At 40.4% G+C, this 25,512-nt stretch overlaps 1 protein-coding gene across 2 annotated transcripts in view; it reads right to left on the reverse strand.

Moving 5' to 3' along the window:
• Nucleotides 1–25,512, reverse strand: part of KAT2B (lysine acetyltransferase 2B) — a 118,573-nt gene that overhangs the window by 22,292 nt on the left and 70,769 nt on the right. For both annotated transcript variants that reach the window (XM_030933369.1, XM_030933372.1), the window contains exons 6-11: nucleotides 22,203–22,394; nucleotides 18,649–18,755; nucleotides 13,374–13,499; nucleotides 10,025–10,161; nucleotides 7,016–7,224; nucleotides 5,882–6,008 (exon numbers count right to left, since the gene is read on the reverse strand). In XM_030933369.1, the coding sequence (XP_030789229.1) occupies nucleotides 5,882–6,008; nucleotides 7,016–7,224; nucleotides 10,025–10,161; nucleotides 13,374–13,499; nucleotides 18,649–18,755; nucleotides 22,203–22,394 (898 nt within the window). The remainder of the gene's footprint in view (nucleotides 1–5,881; nucleotides 6,009–7,015; nucleotides 7,225–10,024; nucleotides 10,162–13,373; nucleotides 13,500–18,648; nucleotides 18,756–22,202; nucleotides 22,395–25,512) is intronic.

Genomic DNA, 25,512 nt, shown 5'->3' on the forward strand with positions numbered 1-25,512 from the left:
AGATCCGGCCACTGCACTCCAGCCCCGGCGACAGAAAAAAAAAAAGGACCTCAAAAAAAAAAAAAAAGGACCTGGAAGGATGCGTACCAAGCTGACAAAAATAGCAGGATGGTAGTGGGAAGGGGAAATGGGATTTTTGTTTTATCTGAAAATGTATTTGCATATGTCTTACATAATTAAAAATTATTTAAAAAAAATTTTTTTAACTAGAGGAAAGCAAACAGTTGGCCAGTTGGAGTGAACTGCATGTGCACAGGAAAAGTAATGTCTAAAAATTAGTAAGAAACGTGTCTTCTGATGAAATTCACTTTAACATGGATGCTAGTACAAGAGAGATTATTATGTTGTATGCACCATCTTGTAAGGAGTTAATGGAAACTATAAATTTGTCCCCCTCATCCACAATCCAATTAATTTTACTCAAGAATAACAATGGTTCTTTGGTAAATAGCTTCTCAAAACCTGCATAAGATATTTTTCATCAGTGACCACAAATTTGTCATCTCTCCAAAAAACTTTTCCAGATTCCAAGTTGCTTGTGAGAAGGGGCTCTGTCTTTTAACTTGAACTTCCGCTGTATCTAACTAGTATTTGTGACTAGCAGTCATGGTAGTTTAAGTACTGCCTTGGTTAGAGAGGCAGTGACAACATAAAGCTATTATAAGCAAATGTTTATTTAGATTTTAACCCCAGAACTCTTTCCCCTTGTTTGTACACCTTTATTTTTACCTGCCATCAAAAGGATCATTTTCTAACTATCTGGTAACTTCAGTGTTTATTTAAATACCTATTATGGTAAACAAACATTAGCTACATAATTTTAAAGCTGCATATAATGTCAAATTCAATTTTTTTTTTTTTTTTTTTTTTGAGATGGAGTTTCACTCTTGTTGCCCAGGCTGGAGTGCAATGGCTCAATCTCGGCTCACTGCAACCTCCGCCTCCTGGGTTCAAGTGATTCTCCTGCCTCAGCCACTGAGTAGCTGGGATTACAGGTACGCACCACCACGCCTGGCTAATTTTGCATTTTTAGTAGACACAGGGTTTCACCATGTTGGTTAGGCCAGTCTCGAACTCCCAACCTCAGGTGATCCACCTGCCTTGGTCTCCCAAAGTGCTGGGATTACAAGTGTGAGCCACCGCACCTGGCTAGATTACAAGATATTCCAAAATCAGGAGAGGAGCTTCAAGTAAACTCTCAAATGTTATCTTGTGTTTTCAGCACAATAAATCCACATACAAATCTAATTTAAAGAATTCACAGGAATTTGTTTATCAGCGTGATTCTCCAAAATGACCAAACACAGACTTTAAAATGCCATTTAGCCAAGATTTTTAATATAGTAAAATAAATACTTAAAACATCTGCTTATGGTTGGGCACAATGGCGCATGCCTATAATCCCAGCACTTTGGGAGGCTGAGGAGGGAGGATCACTTGAGACCAGGAGTTCGAGACCAGCCTGGGCAACATAGGGAGAACCTATCTCTACAAAAAATAAATTAGCCAGGCATGGTGGTGCACATCTGTGATTCCAACTACTCAGAAGGCTGAGGTGGGAGGATCACCTGAGCACAGGAGGTCGCAGACACAGGGAGCTGTGATCATGCCACTGCACTCCAGCCTGGGCAACAGAGCAAAACCCCATCTCAAAAAAATCAAAAAATGAAAATAAAAATAAAACCTGTTATGAATTCGCTGTTTTCAATAATGTATGCTACAGCCACTGGGACCCATTCAGTTGTACTCCATATTGGAGCAGTGCTTCCACGTTGTATAGTGTTGCTGGGTTGGCAGAGCTCAGCAATCTTTATCTTAGACTATACGCCAGTGAAAATGTAAATATCTTGGGCAGTGTGATGTCTCAAAAGTTGTTCATTAATCATTAATGACACAGGACAGTAAAAAGACCAGGAAATTGACCGGGCACACTGGCTCATGACTGTAATCCCACCACTTTGGGAGGCCAAAGCAGGCCATCATCTGAGGTCAGGAGTTCGAGACCAGCCTGGCCTATGTGGTGAAATGCCGTCTCTATTAAAAATACAAAAATTAGTCAGGCATGGTGGCTGATGCCTGTAATCCCAGCTACTAGGGAGGCTGAGGCAGGAGAATCACTAGAACCCAGGAGGCGGAGTTTACAGTGAACAAAGATCACGTCATTGCACTCCAGCCTGGGCAACAAGGGCAAAACTCTGTCTCAAAAAAAAAAAAGACCAGGAAATTCATGGAAGAACTGTTTCTCCCATTCTTACTTCTACTAAAGATTGGTTCTTACCATTAAAACACACACACACACACACACACACACACACACACGTTCTCACCATTAAAACACACATGCACGCACGCATGCAAACACACACACACACACACACTAAACTCATCCATTCTATTTTGTTTTGAAAGACTAATCTTCATTTTCTAAAACTACAGTTTCAAGTCACTTACAAGAAGTGATTGCTTTTCTTGTTCTTCCTACTGAGTCTGTGATGCTTGGCCACCTTTTCAAGTCTTTAGAAAATTACATGGTTTGGGGGAAAAAATGCCTTTCTGGGAAGTAATAAGACAACGTATCCAATTCATACTAAATACCTTCAGTTTCCCTCTAGTATCCCTAAAAGTGTCCAAGTCAACCTTAATCAACCTTTCCAAACAAGGTGCTTGGTATAGCTATCTTTGAAAATAAAAATTATGCCATCTTTTTCTAAAATTACAAACCAAGGACATATTTTCCAGGTCTTCACCGTAAGAAAAGCCAAAGAAAATTTTCCTTTAAATAAGTTCTTACTTTGAACATTTGGAAACATCTGGACATTTGTCACTTCGGCTAGCGGGGAATAATGATAAACACAGCAACAGCACCATCTAAAGACACACTGTCAGAATTCCTTGAAAATGAGCCAGAGATCAGTTTCAAGCAAATATGGGTCTTCACCTTCCCCAGTCAGAATGATGAATGTAAGACTGTTGAATTCCATTTGCCCTTTGATGCTTAGTGCAAAGAGTCAAAGACAAAAAGCTCCACTTGTGCTTTGTGAGAATAAATACATCGCGGCAGCTATAATTGGCACTGAAGCCGGGCGCGGTGGCTCACGCCTGTAATCCCAGCTACTCAGGTGGCTGCGGCATGAGAATCAATTGAACCCAGGAGGTGGAGGTTGCAGCACAGGCTGTGCCCCTAATGCAGAGAATGATTCCTTTCAGGGACTTATTTTTGGTTTCCGTAAACGGCATTGCTTCTTTGAAGCTGAAGGAGTCAAGAAAATACTTAGACCAGCGCTGTTCAATACAGGAGCCACTGGCCACATGTGCCTATCAAGCACTTGAAAGGCAGCTTGTCTAAATTGAGATGTGTTGTAAATGTAAAATACATGCTTGGTTTCAAAGAGTTAGTACAAGGCTGGGCATGGTTGCGCACGTTTGTAATTCCAGCACTTTGGGAGACCAGGGCGGGCAGATCACCTGAGGTCAGGAGTTCAAGACAAGCCTGGCCAACATGGTGAAACCCCATCTCTACTAAAAATACAAAAATTGGCCGGGCATGGTGGCACGTGCCTGTAGTTCCCAGCCACTTGGGAGGCTGAGGTGGGAGAATCACTTGAATCCGTGAGGCAGAGGATGCAGTCAAGATCACGCCACTGCACTCCAGCCTGGGAAACAGAGTGTGAGCCTGTCTCAAAAAAAAAAAAAAAAAAAAAAAAAAAAAAAAAAAAAAAAAGGCCGGGCACGGTGGCTCACACCTGTAAGTCCCAGCACTTTGGGAGGCCGAGGTGGGTGGATCACGAGGTCAGAAGATGGAGAGCATCCTGGCCAACACGGTGAAACCCCGTCTCCACTAAAAACACAAAAAATCAATCAGGCGTGGTAGCAGGCGCCTGTAGTCCCAGCTACTCAGGAGGCTGAGGCAGGAGAATGGCATGAACCTGGGAGGCGGAGCTTGCAGTGAGCCAAGATGGAGCCACTACACTCCTGCCTGGGTGACAGAGCGAGACTCCTTCTCAAAAAAAAAAAAAAAAAAAGACAGTACAGAACAAAGAATGTAATGTAAAAGGTCTCCATAATTCTTCTTGATGCTGAATGGCTGTTGCAGTTATACTAATAACACTTTGGATATATGGGTAAAATAAAATATATTTCCAAAATTAATCTCACTGGATTCCACTTGCTTTTCTTAAAAAAAATATATATAACTACCAGAAAATTTAAAAGCACATATATGTGTGCTTTTATAACCTCATATTTGCAAGTTGCTTTATATTTCTATTGCACACATTGCTTTAGACCTTCCAATAATTCTTCTCAGCAGCCATCTTAATCCTGAGCTGGTAATCTTTAGTCTGCCCATGAAAATCCTAAATGAATAACAAAGTTGTTGTTTTTTTTTGTTTGTTTGTTTGTTTGTTTTGAGATGGAGTTTCACTCTCCACTGCCCAGGCTGGAGTGCAGTGGTGTGATCTCAGTTCACTGCAACCTCTGCCTCCTGGGTTCAAGCGATTTTCCTGCCTCAGCCTCCCAAGCAGCTGGGATTATAGGCATGTGCCACCACGCCCAGTTAATTTTGTGTTTTTAGTAGACATGGGGTTTTACCACATTGGTCAGGCTGGTCTCAAACTCCTGATCTCAGGAGATCCACCTACCTCAGCCTCCCAAAGTGCTGGGATTACAGGTGTGAGCCACTGCGCCCAGTCCTAAGTGAATAACGTTCTAAGGACACGTTTTCTGGTTCCCTTTTCTTAAAAGCAAGAAAGTAGAACAGGACAAGGTCTAGATGAGAGCTCTTTCTGTCAATTCAGAGTCTAGTTTATTCTTGCCAGATTGCGGCACCAACTGCAATACCAATAAAACATGGACACAATTCCCGGAAAGGAAGGGACCTAGGCCAAAGACAACTGGGAAGGTAAATTAGCAACATAAAAAACAAAACAAACCCAAACAAAAAGACACTCCAACACACGCCAAACCCTACAGAATAACTTCTGAAATTTATTCATAAATTTACATGACTTCCCTTATAGAATTTCATGACTTCCCTTAAAGAATTTCTTTAGTCCTTGTCTTCCCTTAGGGACAAGGTCATAAGAAATCTTTCTGAAGTGTAAGCTGCCTGAATCATCTTTCTAATCCACATTAACCATATCCTTTCCAGTAGTTCAGTGTCACTAATTGTGATTACGTGTTTGTGTGTGTGTGGGTGTGTAAATTAACAATGAAATGAAATTAACTAAGATTTATTTTCAAATATCCCTTCATTTGCTATAGATAGTTGAGTGACACATTGAACTTGTACAGTATCCTGCTACCTTGCCCCAAAGTCCAACAAAGCCTTGGTACAACCCTACTTGTTGGTAGGTGAAACCATTTACTCTTCTCACACACATACATATACACTCACAGTGAGACAGACGTCCCCAACCCCTAGACCATTACCAGCCCATGGCCTGTTAGGGACCAGGCCACATGGCAGGAGGTGAACGGCAGGGAAGTGAGCATTACCGCCTGAGCTCTGCCTCCTGTCAGATCAGTGGTGGCACCAGACTCTCATAGGAGTGCAAACCCTATTGTGAACTGTGCATGCAAGGGATCTAGGCTGCGTGCTCCTTATGAGAATCTACCTAATGCCTGATGATCTGAGGTGGAACAGTTTCATCCCAAAACCATACCCCTAGTCTGGCCCGTGGAAAAATTGTCTTCCATGAAACCAGTCCCTGGTGCCAAAAAGGTTGGGGACCGTTGGAGTGAGAGAACTATTCCCAGAAAGTCCTTAACTCCACTTTGAACTTTCTCTGGACATGGCACAGAAAGATCTTCCCAAGCTCTGCAGGCCTTAGTGAGAAGCCCCACATTCTGCTTTTCTTCTAAGACCTTGGGTTACCCTTACCTTGACTTGCTCGTTGGAGGTTACAGCACAGAAGACAATCTCTGTGAATCCTTGAGATGGGAACATACGGAAACAGATACCACCAATAACACGGCCATCTTTAATTAAAGCAAGGGTTTTGTGTTTCCTGAAAGAATAAGATTATGTCAAAGTTTTACCTATCCTAGTTATACAAATATACTTTTTGGGGTGTTCCTTATTAACCAACTAAGAAAGAGGGACATGTCCTAAGTTTCTATAGAAACTTCCTTCATGTAGCCCCTATCTCACTAGACTACCCTTTTATCTGAACTTTTTAGAGCAAGCTTGACTGCACAAGACGTCATCAGCACTCCCATCAGAACAAAGTACCAGTCACCTAAGAAGTATCTGAGGTTTAAAATAGAGAACAGTGTATGTGCGGAGGTACTCTGGAACTGGCACACCCAGTGCCAAGGAGGGGTCAGGGGAGAGCAGGAAGTCATGGACAAACATGATATGTGTCTCTGAAGAGTTAAGTCCTACTCCAAAATATTACAGAAACATTATGAAAAAGAATTTAAAATATACATATACAATTTGTGAAACTTTGCATTATGGAATCCTTCTCTCTGTCTAAAGCATCACTCTGAATTGTCACAGGCACAGATCACAGTCCCCAGAAGCTACTGGGCTATATATGTTAAAATAAATTCAATTAGAGAAGTTTAGTTCTTTGGGGTTTTGTGGCTTTTTTTTTTTTTTTTTTAAAGCAATGGATTTTCAAAGTTAACCTGTCTTATATCCCAATAATTGCCCACAGACCTGGGCAATAATGGCACCTAGTTAAGATACCAAAACCAATATTTTGACTATGAAAAAAGTAGAACATCTTAGTGTTACATTCTCTCACTGCTATAAAGAATGAAGCACAGGATAGTCATCAGCGATGTAAAATACAAAGTTTCATTATCATTAACAAGAAAATCTGTAAATTGTTTAAAATTAATCTTAGCACTTTCAGACATGAAAATTAGCTTGGTGTAGCTCTGTATCCACAGCAAGACAGGAGCAGTGGTATTCGGTGGATGACTATGGCTGACTTTCACTATCTAAGTAGTTCCTCTTTCATTTAATAAAGGAAATAAGGAAGAAGGAACAGAAAGTACCACTTACGGGTCAAAGACGAGCCGTGTGATGTACTCTTTTGGCATTCGGGGCAGCTGGTGGGAAAAAACGTTCTGTAGGCCAACCAGCCACATGAGGATCTTCTTGTTTGGTTTCTGGTTGAGGGAATTGCCAACGACGTGAAATTCAATTACACCTCTGCGCTCTTCCAACCTTGCCGCCTCATCCCTGGCCGAGTGTGCTGACAGAAAATTGGTCTGAGATGCAAGAGACAGGAAAAAATTACACAGAGCTATTCTCTCAAGACAGTGGGGATGGGACACATCCAAGCTTCTCATCTGTGTTCTAATAAGATACACATTTGTGGATTTTCAGAGTCCTAAATTCACACATGTGCACACATACACACAGACACACATATACATACAAGTTATGAAGACAAGACAGAAAAGGCAGGTAAAGCATTTTGAGAAATTGGAGTATTATATGTGTACATGGATGATATTCAGTGTAGATTAGGGGCCAGCAAAATTTTCTGTGAAGGGCCAGATAGAAAATATTTTAGACATTGCGAGCCATAAGGTCTTTGTCACAACTACTCCTTCATCTGCTATAATGCAAAAGCATCCACAGACAATATGTTAAAGAATGGGTGCAGTACTGTTCCAATAAAACTTTGTTTAAAAATACAGTAAGCAGACAAAATGTGGCCTGTGAGTTATTGTTTGCCAACCTCTGGCTTAAAGGAATCCTCTCCAGCTGAGCTTGAAGGACCCTTGAGATGACAGATTCAAATTCTCATTACAGGCCCAATAGTAGCACTCATGAATATACTCTTAACACTTCTTTTTAAAGAACAGGTTTTTTTCCAGACAATATCTGTTGACTTACACTCAACCATAGCTGGAAGCACAATCATGTGCCAGCACTTATGCTCCCCATCTTATTTAATCTGCCCAGTGGTTTGCAAGTAAATGCTCCACAAACAGCTCTTCAGGTAAGGAAGGCCCTAACTGGTGACACTTCATCTCATTAGTCCAGAACTGGCTATCCAGGTAACCAGGTGCCATGGTGGTCAATTTCAAGCTACCAACATATGGAACAACCAGCTCAAAAATTCCTAAAAATTTAACAATTTTCTTTGCATTCCAGTATAAGCCAGCTCCAGTACACTATTAAATATTAATATATCCAAAATATTTTGAAACACGTAATTGCATCCTGATGTAGTTTGAATGTGTGCCCCCTCCAAATTCATGCTGAAATGCAATCTCCAATGCTGGAGGTGGGGCCTAGTGGGAAGTGTTGGATCATCAGGGCAGATCCCTCATGAATGGCCTAGCACCATCCCCTTGTTGATGAATGAGTTATTGCTCAGTTAGTTCATAGGAGATTTGGTGGTTTAAAGGGGTCTGGCTCCTCCTCCTCACTCTCTTGTTCCCTCTCTCACCATGTGATGTGCCTGCTCCCACTTCACCCTGCACCATTAGTAGAAGTTCCCTGAGGCCTCACCAGAAGCTGAGCAGATGCTGATGCCATTCTTGTACAGTCTACAGAACTGTGAGCCAATTAAAGCTCTTTTCAAAAAAAATAAATTACCAAGTTTCAGGTATTTCTTTGTACCAATGCAATAGACTAGTACAAATTCCCATTTTAGAGCTGAAAAAAAACTAAACTCAGCTAATCTGCAATGTTACTAAATCCCTAAAAAAAACTATAGTCTTAAGCCCTCACAGACTGGATATCTAGAAGGAAATGGAAAGATCATTTTAGGAAAAGATTTTTCTATCACAACATTCTGATTCTCTGAAGCATCCTCAATATCATAAAATAAATACTTAAGGAAACATGGCAAATTGAAAATTAACACTGTAATATAATCTCCAAGCCATTTCTTCATTTCCTGGAAGCTGTCAGAAATGTCTTAAGACAGGCATGTCTAAAGAAGTGTCATTGCTTTGCATGCCCTCAGATGCAAGGCAATGAGATGACAGAAGCACTTTTACCAAAAATGCCTTACTTGAATCTAATCCTTAGTAAACAATCAAGAAATCCAAAAAGAGGGACCTTATACAAAACTAGCGACCAAGACTCTTCACCAATGGCAGTACTGCAAAAGACCAAAACAGGGCTGGGGAGTTGTTTTAAAGGAGACTAAAGAAATGAAGAGAGAAGAATTAAATGCAATGCACAATCCCTAACTGATCCTTCAACAACAACAAAGGTTATAACGGACATCATCTAGATATATGGGAAATTTAAATACAGTTTTATATTAAGCCAGAGGTCAGCAAACTTTTCAGTGAAAAGCCAGATAATAAATATTTCATACTTTGCAAGCCACACATTCTCCGTCTCAATTATTCAAATTTATAGTTGTAATGCAAAGACAGCTGCAGACAATATGTTTTAATAAAACTTTATTTGAAAAAACAGCCAGTGGACCAGATTTGGCTTGCAGGCTGTAATTCACCAACCCTGTATTAGAAAATATTGTAACCATGCTAAATTTTCTAACAGTAATGACTGCATTGTGGTTATGTAAGAGAATAGCTTCCTTATGAGATACAGTACATGCAAAAATTGTTAGGGGTGAAGTATTACGACATGTGCTTTTAATTCTGAAACGGTTCCAAATGGTTCATGGGAAGCGGGGAGAGAAAGAGAAAAGAGCATATGCGAAGGCGCAGGGAGAAAGAGAGAAAGCAAATGTGGCATAATGTTAACTGCTGAATCTAAGTGAAGAGTCTATGGATTTTTATCACAGCATTTTTGCAACATTTATGAGGGCTTGAAATTTTTCAGGATAAAAAGCTGGGAACGATGCCTTCAACTGTGAGATTATTAGTAAGTGGACCTGTGATGTGATATTCATCAAGGGGAATTACCTCTTGATCAGTTGTTCCTGCCCTCTCCACACTGACCACCAGGTTAAATGCAAACCAGGGTAGCATAACATGTTAACTCTCAGCATTAGCATCCCCACTTCTGACAGCTGGAGTGGCCAGGAGAGCAGAAGAGGTCTACCAGCTGGCTGCCCAGGTTTACCCTGCTGACCTCTGGTCCAAGCATTGCTGCAGGGTCCGTGATGGTAGACATAACCTCGTTGATTAATTCCATCGGAATATCCCCCATAACTCGGGGTCTCTTGGCCTCCTCCAGAACATGAGAATCAGTCATTTTCCTCTTTTCTCCTGTGATGATCAAAATAAAAGGCAAACAATGGGTGGTTCTAAACAAAAAACAAATAATACACGCTGACTAATTTTCTAACAGCACTGATGGGTATGGAGGTCAATTCTATCCTTACCACCAGGGGAAGGGATGACAAAGGAAGATAGGAAAGAGAAGGGACAAGCTCACAATAACTGCCAACCCAATTCATTCTGAATATTCTCTACTTTCTATGATGATTTTTAACTAGATACATGAAATATTAAAGTACATGTTTCTTCATCTGCAAATGCAAAGGGGTGATTCTAGCTATGGTTTGTTAGTACTATCTAATATAGTCTCTTCGAGGTCAGAGAACATGGTCCATATGACACCAAAGTGTCAAAATGTTTTGAAATTTGCCTTATGGCCTAAAATAAGATCAGTCTTTTGTAAATGTGTAGTGTCTTCTTGGAAAGAATGTGTATTTTCACATTTTGATCTCTATAACTCCATTAGCTCAAGTTTACTGATCACATTGTATGGGCTTCCAGAGCCTTACTGGTATTTTTGTCTGACCTATGAATTACTCAGTTGTTTGTTTAAACACTCAACTGTTGGTTGATTTGATTATTTCTCCTTGAAGTCATGTTAATTCCACACACCCCCCACCCCCACTCCACTATATATGTATGGAAATCAGTTTGCATTAGGCTTTGGGCTTTATTGATTAGTTATTGCTATGTAATAAGCCAACCCCAAATGCAGTCCTAAAACCATAATAACTTACTATCATAGCTCATTCATTTGGTGTGTTTACTGATGGGTGGCTGATTTCAACCAGTCTCATTCAATCTTGGCAGGCTTGCTCATGAGTCTACCCATTGATTGGAATCTCTGCTGGGCTTGGCTATACACACACACACACGTATGTATATGTATATGTATGTATATATATTATGTATATATGTCTAATATTACATATTTGAAATATACCATAAATTGTTTTATTTTTAAACAATGAATTCAATTTATTACAAAATGACACACTTCATCTTTTACAATGCTTTTTTGCCTTAAAATGATGCCTCACAAAGTGAGCACGGCCAGTAGCCTATCAAGTAGATGCAATCTCACCATTCCACAAAATAGGAGAGGCCATGCAAAGGCAAAGAGAACTTTCTTCTACTTTCCTCATGAGATTGCATGGTAGTTTTTTTCTCCTTTCTATTCTCATGTTTGGTTTTTCCAGTTTTTTCCAGACATAACATGTATTTATTTTTACAAGTAAATTTTCTGAATTTTTAAGATGTCTAGATCTAATTTATTTCCTCACACGTGAATCCCACTGCTATCTCAATATAACATTCTCCACATAGCATTCTCACTATCTTTAGTTGAAAAGGAGCAGAACAATATAAAGCAACTTGACTGTAGAATATTCTTCCAGAAATATTACATATTATTTACTAAATGGCTTTTGTCGAGTTCTTTTTTTTACAATTCTTTTGTTGTTTGTTTTTGGAAACAAGTAACAATATTTTCAGACATTTGACCAATAAGTCCTCAAATTCCATGATTCTCTAAGAGTAATGCTGAAAACTATTTATTTCATGGCTGGGGTTTGTTAATTGATATGCCCCCCGCTTGTTACACTGCTAATGGTGTTTATGATTTTTTTTTTAAATCTGAGGCTGAATCCAAGCTCACTGGTAGAGTTTCTGCATGGATTTGTGATATCTCCCTTGGAAGTGAAAGGGAATGGTGGCATATAATAAATATTTGGTACTTCTTATATTATAAGGTCCTCTTCTTTCCCTCTTTCACGGTACTTCTTTTATTTAAAAATTTGGTAACATCCAAGATTTGTCTGATGTCAAGTCTGTGGACAGAAAAGCAACCTTCAAAACATTCTCTAACTGTGAAATACTTCTAGGATCAAGAGATATTTTTGCCCATGTGGCAGATTACATTAATGGCCAAATTATTTACCCTCCTGGTATCTACAGTCTTTGCCATGTGACTTTGCAGTGATTCCTACGAAAGGAATAGACTACCTTTTTCCACTTCTCTACCTCTCAACTCTGAGTTCAACTATATGACTTGCTTTGGACGACAGAATGAGGCAGAAGTCAGCAGGGCATGGTGGCTCACACCTGTAATCCCAGCACTTTGGAAGGCCGAGACAGGTGGATCACCTGAGCTCAGGAGTTTGAGACCAGCCTGACCAATATGGGAAAAACTTGTCTCCACTAAAAATATAAAAATTAGCCGGGCATGGTGGTGGGCACCTGTGATCCCAGCTACTCAGGAGGCTGAGGCAGGAGAATTGCTTAAACCCAGGAGGCAGAGGTTGCAGTGAGCTGAGATCGCACCACTGCACTCCAGCCTGGGTGACAGTGTGAGACTCCATCTCAAATAAAAAGAAAAAAAAAAAAAAGAATGTGGCAGAAGCAATGGTTTACAAGTTCCGAGCCTAGGCTTCAAGAGACTGTGTATTTCTTCCTGCCCTCTCTCTTCAGAAGAAGGACATGTTCCGGGTAGCCTAATAGTCCCAGGAAAATTATGAGAAATATGTAAAGCAGAGTTGCTTCAGCTTAAGTGCTCTAGCCAAGCCAAGCCCAAAACAGAGATTATAATCAATGGGTAACCTGCAAGCAAGCCTAGCCAAGATTGAGTGAGACTAGCTGAAATCAGCCAACTCTCAGGCAACACACCAAATGAGTGAGCTATGACAATAAGTTATTACAGTTTTGTTTTTGTTTTTATTTGTTTTTGTTTTTGAGACGGAGTCTCACTCTGTTGCCCAGGCTGGAGTGCAGTGGCAAGATCTCTGCTCACTGCAAGCTCCGCCTCCCAGGTTCACGCCATTCTCCTGCCTCAGCCTCCCGAGTAGCTGGGACTACAGATGCCCGCCACCACGCCCAGCTAATTTTTTGTATTTTCAGTAGAGACGGGGTTTCACCGTGTTAGTCAGGATGCTCTCGATCTCCTGACCTCATGATCCACCCACCTCGGCCTCCCAAAGTGCTGGGATTATAGGCATGAGCCACCACGCCCAGCCAGTTATTACAGTTTTAAGATGGTAATAACTAACCAGTACAGCCAAAAGCCTAATACAAAGTGATTCCTGGCCATTAAAATCCTGGACATGCAGAAACTGTAGTTGGTTTAAGTCTACCTTTTGCACTCCTCAGGTAATAGAGCTCCTGGGGCAAGTCACAGCCCTGTCTTATCCCTCTTAAGAGCTTACCTGGGTTTGCCTCAAGTCCAGAAGAGGCTTTGCAGGCAGGACTGCTGCTCCCTGCATTTGACTGCTCAAGGGAAGATGAGGTTGAATTGTATGAAATTGTCCCAGCCACAGGAGGTGGACTGATAACTGCCCGGGCAAAAGGAGAAGAAGGTGTTAGATGACTGACTCCTTTCTTAGGCAACAAGAAACCAAGTGCAATGGGACTACCCCATTCCTGCCCAATGCCACAAAATAAGTCATCTTTAAAACATAAGCCAAAGGCATCAAAATAACAAAGACAGTAGGGATTAAAACTCATTAAACAGAATAAGGATATCTGAGTCCATATTGATAAAATAATAAATGAATAAATAAATAAGTGGAGATGAGGAAAGCTCAAGAATACCAACAAAGAAATAAGGAAGCAATGGTGGAAGTTAGTAAAAAAAAAAAAAAATCAGTATTTGGCAGCCACCATATGATAACTGATTTGAGGAAGATCATGTGTGTAGGCTAAACCTGGTGAGTATAATTTTGATGAAGACAAGATATTTATACAGTCTTAAAATATCTCCCCACAAAAGTACTTCTTTTTATTAAAAAGGAAAGGTAGTAATACTGCAGTGGAGAAAGCCGGTGACCACCACCAGAACCATGTGATCAAACTTAATATCAAACTTAATACCAACAATGGTGGGACAAGCCAACATCATATGCCTCCTGATGCAATGGAAAATTTGCAATAAACCACATTATTGAGACAAGAGGCAAAAACAGAAGACAGCATAGAGCTTAGATAACAATACCACATCAACGTTAAATTTGCTGACAGAAAACTATAGTTTTTATGTTAGAGAATATATGAGAGACATCAAAATTACTAAAGGTGCATGATGTTTGTAACTTTCAATTAATTTAGGAGAAAAAATATACATATAATATATACTTTCAAAAATATATATATTACATATTTGGATATATTTTTAAAAACATATTATAGATAGCTTTTTATATATAAAATATATATTTTTAAAAGTATATATTATATATATAGCTTTTTTTTTTTTTTTTGAGACAAAGTTTCACTCTCGTCATGCAGGCTGGAGTGCAGTGGTGCGATCTTGGCTCACTGCAACCTTCTCTGCCTCCCTGGTTCAAGCTATTCTCCTGCCTCAGCCTCCCGAGTAGCTGAGATTACAGGCGCCTGCCACCACTCCCGGCTAATTTTTTGTATTTTTAGTAGAGATGAGGTTTTCCCATGTTGAGCAGGCTGGTCTCAAACTCCTGACCTCAGGTGATCCGCCCACCTCGGCCTCCTAAAGTGCTGAGATTACAGGCATGAGCCACCACACCTGGCCTATATGTCACTCTCTTTCACTTTCTTTTTTTCCTCTCTCTCTACTCCTCCCCTAAGTTTTATATATACATATACACACACATACACACAAACACACACAAATTTAGGAGAAAATATATATACCTATATATAAATAACATATAATATATATTTACGTATATGAATATTTGTATATTATATATAAATAAAAAAATATATCTTATATATATTTAATTTTTTCTCCTAAATTATATATATATGTAAATAACTTAGGGGAAGAGTAGAGAGAGAATAAAAGAGAAAAAGAAGGGATAGAGAAAGGGTAATAATAAAGCAAGGATGGCAAAATGTTAACAATTGGTTTATAACCGGGTAAAGGATATAAAATATACAGGATTTCTTTGTCCTCTTCTTGTAACTCTACTGTGAGTTTGATAGTATTTCCAAACAAAAAGGGTTTTTATGTTTCTGTTTTTTAGAAAAGGCCATTGTAGGCCGGGTGCAGTGGCTCACGCCTGTAATCCCAGCACTTTGGGAGGCCGAGGCAGGCGGATCACGAGGTCAGGAGATCGAGAGCATCCTGGCTAATATGGTGAAACCCCGCCTCTACGAAAAATACGAAAAACAGCCGGCGTGGTGGCAGGTATCTGTAGTCCCAGCTACTCGGGAGGCTGAGGCAGGAGAATGGCGTGAACCCGGGAGGCGGAGCTTGCAGTGAGCAGAGATGGTGCCACTGCACTCCAGCCTGGGCGACAGAGTGAGACTCCATCTCAGGGAAAAAAAAAAAAAAAAAAAAAAAAAGGCCTTACAGGGTAGAATGCTGCTTTGCTAGCTGTGTTGCTGACTAGTAGCTGATGAGGTGAGAGGTGACAAGCGGTATAGACATTCTCAAAAACACTAGTCACACACAAGACACAGCATGGCAGTACAGACAATTGTCAGAGAGAATATTCATCTAACTTTCAACACAGCCACAATTCAGTCAACAAGGACATTCCGAGCAGCCAAGAAGGCAATAAAATAAGTAAAGGCCGAGACGGGTGGATCACGAGGTCAGGAGATCAAGACCATCCTGGCTAACACGGTGAAACCCCGTCTCTACTAAAAAATACAAAAAACTAGCCGGGCGAGGTGGCAGGCGCCTGTAGTCCCAGCTACTCGGGAGGCTGAGGCAGGAGAATGGCATAAACCCGGGAGGCGGAGCTTGCAGTGAGCTGAGATCCGGCCACTGCACTCCAGCCTGGGCGACAGAGCGAGACTCCATCTCAAAAAAAAAAAAAAAAAAAAAAAAAATAAGTAAACCAAGTAAGAGAGATACCAACCCATAGCACTTCTAACTGAATAGCTAGTGGTTTGTCAAAAATCAGAATATACTAAAGTGCCATGCTCTATGTTTTTTTCTCCCAATATATAGGCCTTCTGAATTTCAAAGCATACTGGAGTGATTCTGAACAAAGAGAAAGCTCTGGTGATTCAGAAGACATCTGAGTATCTTGTAAAATTTCAGATCCATCCTTATGAATGTCATTTATCACAGTTGCATCGACGCACAGACATGCTAATTAAGTAGATGATTACACTCTTCTTTTCCCCCAAGAGAACACATTGCAATTACAATAGAACAAGAGAAGACAGCCCGCTTCTGACGGCTTCAGGTAATACTAAAGTGTACAATCCAACTTAACCTGGTGACAACCTTAGCCACAGAAAAAAGAATAAAATTTCCATACGGTCACAGACAACAACCTCTTCCTTCTCCATCCTGTACTATGACAGATAACAATGTGGCTGGAAGTTGAACAGATTGGAGAATTTTGAGCAAACAAGGATAAAGGGGAGTTTTCACATACAGAGAAATCCTCTCCACAGACCCACCAAAGGAGAACTATATTGATCCTGCTGAATAACTTTGGTCCCCCACTGCCTGAGGGAGGAAACTGTTCTTCACTCATTCCTTCCACAAGTGTATGCTGTATATTGGCAGCACACACCAAGACGGTGTGATGTAGTGGTTAGAGTTCTGGCTCTCTTACTACAGTGTAATATTTAGGAATTAAATACGGATGTGAAACCCAGTTCCGTCACTTTACAAGGTCCATCTTGGGCAATTTGTTGCTCCTCCTTGAGCTTCTATTTCCTCAACTATGTAAAGGAGATCATAATTCCAAACTCCCAGGGTTTGTGAAAAGGCTTAAAGATACCAACGAAGCTTCTTAGCCAAGCACTTAATAAATGTATCAATTATTGCGACAAAACTGGGTCTCTGACCATCAAAAAGCTGCATCCACAGGAGATAAAAGACATACAGAAAAAATGGGGCTAGGATAATATGAGGTGAGTATTGTCTAACACAGTCATTCTCAAATGTCGCTGCACATTAAAATTACCTGGGGTTTTTTTAAAAGTTCCAATGTCCAGGCCACACCCCAGGACAATAATCTCACACTCTCTTGGAATGGCACTCAGAAATCAGTATACAGTGCATTTTAAATTCCATGGGTGATTCCATTGTGCAGTCATGTTTGAGAACCAAGGATAGGATATATTCAAGGCTCTGTGAAAGTCTGGAAGAAAAGAGATCCAGTCCTTGCTAGAAGGGATGGGAGAACTTAGGAAAGAGTTTGCAGAAGAAATGTCATTTGAAAGTTAGGTGAAATCAAATCAAAGGTAAAGTGAATAGCACAGGTACAGAGGGAGCAATGCAAAGGATATGTCCAGTAACCACAGAAAACATGTCTACTAAATGCTGATTGCTCAACTATAGAAGAAACATGTAATAGGCACAGACAGGCCCCAAAGCACTACAGGTTTTGGATCAGAGATACATGAAATTATGACCTCAGGTTATAAAAAAGAAAAAAAAAAGGACCCAAATATGTTTTTGACATGTTTTTGGTAATGAGCTCAAACAAAAAGAGTATGATTCAAATAAAATTCCTCATTCACTAGCACTTTGGTTTGTAGGGATTTAGTTATATTTACACCTAAACTTGAGCTCTAGATGAAAACCGTTTTCAAAAATCACCTCTCAAATGCATTATGCTGAGTTAAAGTTATTAGTCTCAAAAAGCTGTCTACTATATGATTCCACTCCTATGACTTTCTGGAAAAGGCAAAACTATAAGAACAAAAAAACAGATCACTAGTTGCCAGAGCTCGAGGTAGGACTACGAATGCACTACAGAGAGGTACAAGGGAATCTGTCTGGAAGGAGGCCACTGTTCTGTATTTTGATGGCAGTGGTAATTACTCAAATATATGTGTTTGTCAAAACACAGCACGGTAAAAAGAGTATATTTTACTACATATAAATTATACTTCAATTTTGTTTTTAAAGCAAGAATAAATCTTTTTTTCTTTGCTGGAGGCATTAGAGGCAATACTCACAAGCCCTCATATTACACATTGACCTAGAGCACTACAAAAAAACTCTTGACATCAAAATTTTGCATCCTGTCTTTCCCCATAGCCAGATATAAACTGTTTCAGCATTTCTTGCCAAACTTCTCCATGGAGTCTTCCTAGTGTCAAAGGCAGGAATTCAGATCCTCTTTCTGGGATCACCGTGACTCCAGAAGGCACCTGTCTTCCTTCCTCACAAAATGCCAACTGATGCCACTGGCTGATTTCAGCAATAGCAAGGATGCCCTGCCCCCACAGGGAAGTAGTTCACATCCTGAGACTCAAGACTGCCATTCTCACTCACTATCCACCATTATACCTGGTGGTAACTTGATGTACAAAACAGATACCATAGATGAAGAGGTCAGACGGAGACTTGATTCCTAAGTGTGTCTAGCCATCGACTGAGACTATAATTGGGTTTGGAAAGAGCCAGCATTTGACTATAGAGCTAAGCTCATTTGACTATAGAGCTAAGTATAAGTTGCAGTTCACTGCAACTTACACGTCAGGTTGGCCTTCCTGGTTGTTCTCTGATTTATGTAAAAGGAAACTTACCTGTTTGGATGCCTAGCTGGCTGGTTCTGGACGAGGCTGAGAGAAAATCCTGATCCCAGATGGGAGAGTTTTGACTATAAACTTCTTCTTCTAGCATGGACAGAAATCTAGACACAAGAGTAATAGCAATAAGATTTAAAAAAAAAAAAACAAAAAAACTACTGTAAGGACAACAGCCCTAATAATCTGTGGCAATCACCTTAACATCAGTGTCTCAAACCTTCAATCAGAAATATAATGGAGGATTACAACCGAAATTACAATTTAGTTGGGCAGCCCTGGTATATACAAATACAGAAATGCATTTATACAAATGTTTACTCTTTTGACCCTGCATAGTTTAACACAACATAGGATACAGACACATGAATTACATCAGCAGAAATTCATTAATCTTCCTCAGTGAATCTCAGAGCATGATTTCAGCCCTCCATATAGCTGCACTGTCACTGTCATTACCTTCACAAAAGTTACTAATATTTATTGAGTGCTTACTTTGTGCCTGCACTGCTCTAAGAACTTCTTACTGAATCCTCACATCAACTCTATGAGTTATATTTTCTATTTTTATTTGTCACCCACATGTATAGCTCTTACTACATGATAGGCAGTGGTGTAAGTGGTTGATGTATACTAACTCACTTGATCTTTTTAACAACCCTATGAGATAAAATTCATACTCATTTCACAGATGAAGAAAGTAGGGCACAGAGAAGTTAAATAACTGGATCAAATTCCTGCAACTAGTAAATGGCAGGATCAGGATTGGAACCAGTAACTAATTAATTACTACGCTAACTTTAAACCAAATGGATCTCAAGTTTTGGCAACCCATAGAAATCATCTGGAAACCTTATTAGAAATACAGATGCTTATCAGAATAGGGCAGGTGATTTTAAAAACTTAAAAATTAAAAGAGAAAAAAAGAAAAAAGAAATACAGATACCTAAGTCCCGCTGAGGCTTACTGAATTTTTTTTCGTCAATAAGTGGGGGAAAAACAGAAATATCTAAAAGCACTAAAAATAGTTCAGAGTGGTGAAGCTATCAGTGGTCTTCTTCATTTTTTCCCCTGGACCAAATTTTCTTCACTTTTAGAATGAAATATAGATACAAAACTTAAAAAAACTTTGTAATTAGGTGAATGGGGACAGAGGCACATGTTAAAGCCAAGTGGGAAAAAAGGCAGCACATATGAAGAATACGAAGATAAGAATGTAAGCCCTGAAAATGCATCTGAGAATTGCAGAGACCTCCCTGGGTGCTGGGAAGCCGGTCCCAGCTCTAACGCTGAAACAGTGCCCAAGACTCAAATAATACCTCAGGTTTCAACATGTGTGGTTCTGCTGCCAAAACTGTAGGTATAAATCCCCAATAGCCTTAAATGCTGTCATATTCGGTGGAAAGGGATTTAAAAGGAGAAGTGGGTGGTAGTTTTACCCCACCATTAGTAATAGAGAAGAAAAGAAGGCAGCATGGATGTTTTAGCTCTTAGCATAAGCATGCCAGAACTATGGGCTGAGGGAACAAAACACACTATAATTAGCAAATATCTGCAAGAAGCAAAATGAATTTGTTATGGGAAAAATGTTATTATGCAAAGTAACTAAAATTTCTCTTTAAATACCATAACAGGTGTTGGGAAGGGAGGAGTCTTCTTTGTCCCCTGACTCAGAGACAGAACGACAGCTATCACCTGAAAACATAAAATGCTGCTTATATAGCAAATGTAATAGATACATAAGTAAGAAAACTGCTTCAGTCTCTAAGGAAAGGAGCTTACGTCAGTTAAAAGACACTGAAATACATGAGTGTGCCCTAATTTCATAACCCGTTTTGGGAGCAACATCCAAACTGCAGTTTAAGTGCTTCAGAATCTCCCTCCACAGAGGACAACAAAATGTTCATGTCATGACTTAGTCTCATGTACTGGTTCTCTGAAGAAAATTTTGACAATCAGGTTGCTGAAATATATGTGCAAATATTAGGTGTTCCGCCAAAGCCCATCAGAATTACTCATGACATCTATCTAAGGTTTAGGATTTGGGTTAAAATGCCATGGAATCTTCAGTCAATTTCTCTCAGAAACCATTTTGGTTTTTTGTTGTTTTGTTGTTTTTGTTATTTTGTTGTTTTTGTTGTTGTTTTGAACCTAACTTATTGCTATGAATTAAAACTCTATCTTTAGTGAGACAAAAATTCTGTAATCTAATAATACTATCTGAATAATAAAAATCTAGTTTCTCAAACAAAACAGGGTTTCATCAATCTTTCCCCAAAGAATACTTCCTCTCAAATTCTATTCTCTACATCAGCAGTTCAGAATGGTGTGGGGAAGGAAGGCTATCATACCTAGCCAGCCTTTTCAAATTACGCCTTTTGCCTTCCTGACCAAATGCTGATCTAGGCAGAATGACAACCACAAAATGAACTGTCTCATTCATTTCTCGCTGTTATTGCTCCATGAGAAGTCATCAACTGCACCCTTGGCCTACACCAGCATCCAACCTCTTAGCTTAAATTTTTGGTTCTTAGCATTAAAAATGCACTTCCAAGGCCAATGGTACAGCACCGCAACTTTCTATTGCTTTGAAGCATTTCCTTCCCTTTAAAATATTTAAATGATTATTTATGCCTTGGAGCTCTGACAGGTGCAAGAAGCAAGAAGCACCAAAGTATGCATATTCTACAAGAAATTTAGTATAGAGGTTCAAAGGTCATGCTGAAGGAGGTCTCTGTTCCTCTTCATCCCTGCTTTTGCAGTCTAGTTTCCAAAGAGTGGGGGCAAGTCTACTATAGCTGAGGCAGGGATGGTTCACCAGTGCTTAGAAAAAGTTGGAGAAATTGAATGGAAAAAAAAAAAAAGCCACTTGACTACTTTTGCACCATTTCTGAGTGGCTGGAAAATGTACCTAAACATTCTCCCTCATCTTTCTAGAGCTTCCTGGCCGCTGAATATACAAAAGAAAGCGCTGCCCCATTCTATAAGAGTCAGAGACAATGACTCAGGTAGGATGAGGAGGGGATAAGGGAGCAATAACGGCAGTCAACCCAAAGTCAGGCTAATAAATGGACTGGAAAATACCCAAGAAGATTCACAAAGGGAACTGAGGGACTTTTCTCCCTCCCCCTTGGAATGCTTTTTCTTTTTTTTTTTTGAGACGGAGTCTCGCTCTGTCGCCCAGGCTGGAGTGCAGTGGCCGGATCTCAGCTCACTGCAAGTTCCGCCTCCCGGGTTCACGCCATTCTCCTGCCTCAGCCTCCCGAGTAGCTGGGATTACAGGCGTCCGCCACCTCACCTGGCTAGTTTTTTGTATTTTTTTTTAGTAGAGACAGGGTTTCACCGTGTTAGCCAGGATGGTCTCGACCTCCTGACCTCATGATCCGCCCGTCTCGGCCTCCCAAAGTGCTGGGATTACAGGGTTGAGCCACCGCGCCCGGCCTGGAATGCTTTTTCTATCATTCCTGATCTTGTTATTTATGCAGGCTTTGGCATTGTATTTAGCAACCTCGAGCTCTAGGATCAAACAAAGACCAGCAAAAACTCTCCCTTACTTTGGGAAATGGGTGAGTATTAGAGTTCGTTTTTCAAGAGGCAGTTTATCTTTTTCCTGTCTTGCTTGTTCCAGGAGTTGTCGCCTCATAACGGTGAAGACCGAGCGAAGCAATGTTCTCCCAAACACCTGTGTGGTTTCGTACCGAGGTAGACTGTCGCAGAACTGTGGCACGTTGCAGTAACACAGCCACCTGCGACAAGAGAAGTCAAGCACCATCAATATCCTGTAAACCCCCAGGACATCAGAAATATCCAATTATGTTTATCTCGTACTATTAACCATAGCAGAAAAAAAACTAGGCCTGCAATAAGAAGCAACAATATCCCTACCAGCTAGTGAAACTTGGGAATTAGCTTGCCTTTACACCACCATTTGTGTCTAGTTCTGTTAAAATCAACTTATTCTGCAGCATCACACAGTGAGTCCTGGAGTCAAACAGCCCCTGGGATCAAATTCCTGCTGTGCCACTTAACTAGCTGCATAACTTTGAAAATGTAATTATGCTATTTAGCCTCTCTTTCCTTACCTGTAAAATGGGGACAACAATTATACCTACCTCATTGGGTTCTTGTTAGCATTAAATGAAATACTGTATATAAAAGGCATAGTATAACTGGAGTTACTGGCACACTAATGGTAGTTTAAATAAAAGAAAAAATTAAAGGAGAAGCTGAGGAAGTCTCTTCTGTGAAAGAATCAGAATTAACCACCTAGTCCTCTGAGGAAAATGTTAAGATTTATTTAAAAAGCCTACACAGCACTTATCAGAGGTTTGGTGGGAAGACAACAATCTCCAGTACTGTTTAAAACTCAGTCAAAAATGTAGAAAGTATTAAGCTTCTACCATCTGTCACCTAGGTACATTTTTCTCAGACTCAAAGTCAAAAATGCACCTCAGCATCACTGCACGATGCTAGAGGAGGACCAGTCCAGAGGGAAGCCAGGAGTTTTCTTGAGATCTGACCACAGTTCCAGGGTACACTGACAACAGAGGTCATCTAATTTAGAAAGTGCATTCAGCCAACATACAGTGGAGAGTAAAAGTCTATTCAAAAATAAATCTCTTTCTTTTTCTCTTTTTTTTTTTTTTGAGACAGGGTCTCACTGTGTCACCCAGGCTGGAGTGCAGTGGTACAATCTCGGCTCACTGCAACCTCCACCTCCTGGGCTCAAGTGACCCTCCTACCTCGGCCTGCAGAACAGCTGGGGCCACAGGCATGCACCACCACACATGGCTAATTTTTTTCTATTTTTTATAAAGACGGGGTTTCACCACGTTGCCCAGGCTTGTCTCGAACTCCTGGACTAAAGAGATCCACCCACCTTGGCTTCCCAAAGTGCTGGGATTATAGGCATGAGCTACCACACTCAGCCAACCGTATTTTTTTTTTTTTTTTATCTCCTAGAAGTGGAAGATGTGAATTTCTCAGGACCCAGCAACATAAATGTAACAGTGGTAGCCATGGAGGGTGGCATCAAACGAGGAAAAGGTCAAAAAGCGTTATTCCACAGATTCTTATTCCTCGAGAGCAGACCCAAATCACCCTCTTCTAGGAAAGGACTGCCTTCCAAAAATCAAACCTCTCCTCTCTATGTGCTTTCCTGTTCTCCTTTAAAATGGGAGACAGCTCTCTAATGTGCCCAAGCTGCTACAAAAAGCTCCCGATGAACTTTAAGCCCTTTAATGAAGAGAGGAATAATATTATTCATGCTCCTGACATTTTTTTAAAAATCTTATTCTGTATTATAAAATGTTTTGCCTGTATGTGTGCTGGTGGTGGAAATGGTGGTGGCTGTCGCAGTGGTTCAAACACCTTTGGAGAAAATGCTTTCATTAGTCTTAATTCGTCTGCCTACATTCAAAAATAACCTAAAACTTCCGCTACTATTTCTATTTCTTCTCTCAACTTTTTTCCTTTAATAATTTACACCCCAAATGTCGTTTATGTTTACAATACTGAAATGGGAACCTCAAGTGTTAATGTTGTCTCTTGTCTGAAAGAGTGATCTTGGTAGCAGAAAAAAACTAGAAAGTACATCTATTTTGTAATTCATAAGGTGCTTCATATAGAAATTCATTGCTTTCAAAGCCAATTCTTTGCTAGATGTTAGTCTGTGGCCACTTAATTAAGTTAAAAGAACGGGCTGGCTAGGCACGGCATGGTGGCTTACACCAGTCATCCCAGTGCTTTGGAAGGCCCAAGCAGGAAGACTGCTTGAACCCAGGAGTTCGAGACCAGCCTAGGCAACATAGTAAGATGCCCATCTGTACAGAAAGTTTAAAAATTAGCCAGGTGTATTGGCACATGCCTATAGTCCTAGCTACTCGGGACGCTGAGGAGGTAGGATTGCTTGAACCTAGGAGTTCTAGGCTGCAGTGAGCTATGATTGTGCCACCGCAATGCAGCCTTGGTGACAGTGACAGAGTGAGACACTGACATGCTATCTATCTATCTATCTATCTATCTGGGGCTGAGGGGAAGTCAGATCCCAAATAACTAGTAATGAAACTACAAATGTAGAGTTAAACAGTCACAAATCTTCATAATCAGAAGTTCAATTTCGTGAGACTTAGGCAATCACAAGACTATCTGTAAGACTTAATATGGTCATGTCTTTCATGTCTTGCTTAACAATGGGAATACATTCTCAGAAATGAGTCAGGTGATTTTATCACTGTGCAAACACTGGAGAGTGTTCCTACACAAACCTAGATGGTAGAACCTACTACACACTTGGCACCTAGGCTCTATGGCAGAGGTCCCCAACTTTTTTGGCACCAGGAATTAGTTTCATGAGACAATTTTTCCATGGCTACGGGGTAGAAGGGATGGTTTCCAGGTGAAACTGTTCCACCTCAGATCATCAGGCCTTAGACTCTCAGCAGGAATGCGTAACCTAGGTCCCTCACACACACAGTTCACAATAGGGTTCGTGCTCCTATGAGAATCTAACGCCGCCACTGATCTAACAGGAGGGGAGCTCAGGCTATAATGCTCACTCGCCCACTACTTGCTTCCTGCTGTGAGGCCCGGTTCCTAATGAGCCACAGACCCATGGTGGACCATGGCCCACGTGTTGGGGACCCCTGCTCTATGGCATAGTCTGTTGCTCTTAGGCTGCAAACCTGTACAGCATGTTACTGTACTGAATACTACAAGCAACTGTAACATAATGGTAAGTATTTGTATATCTAAATATACCTAAACATAGAAAAGTACAGCAAAATTTTGGTATAATCTCAAAGGACGACTGTCATTATATATGGTCCACTGCTAACTAAAACGTTATTATGCAGAACATGACTA

Source organism: Rhinopithecus roxellana, chromosome 1 (genome assembly GCF_007565055.1).
Source record: "Rhinopithecus roxellana isolate Shanxi Qingling chromosome 1, ASM756505v1, whole genome shotgun sequence".
In the NCBI taxonomy this organism is placed as follows: Eukaryota; Metazoa; Chordata; class Mammalia; order Primates; family Cercopithecidae; genus Rhinopithecus; species Rhinopithecus roxellana.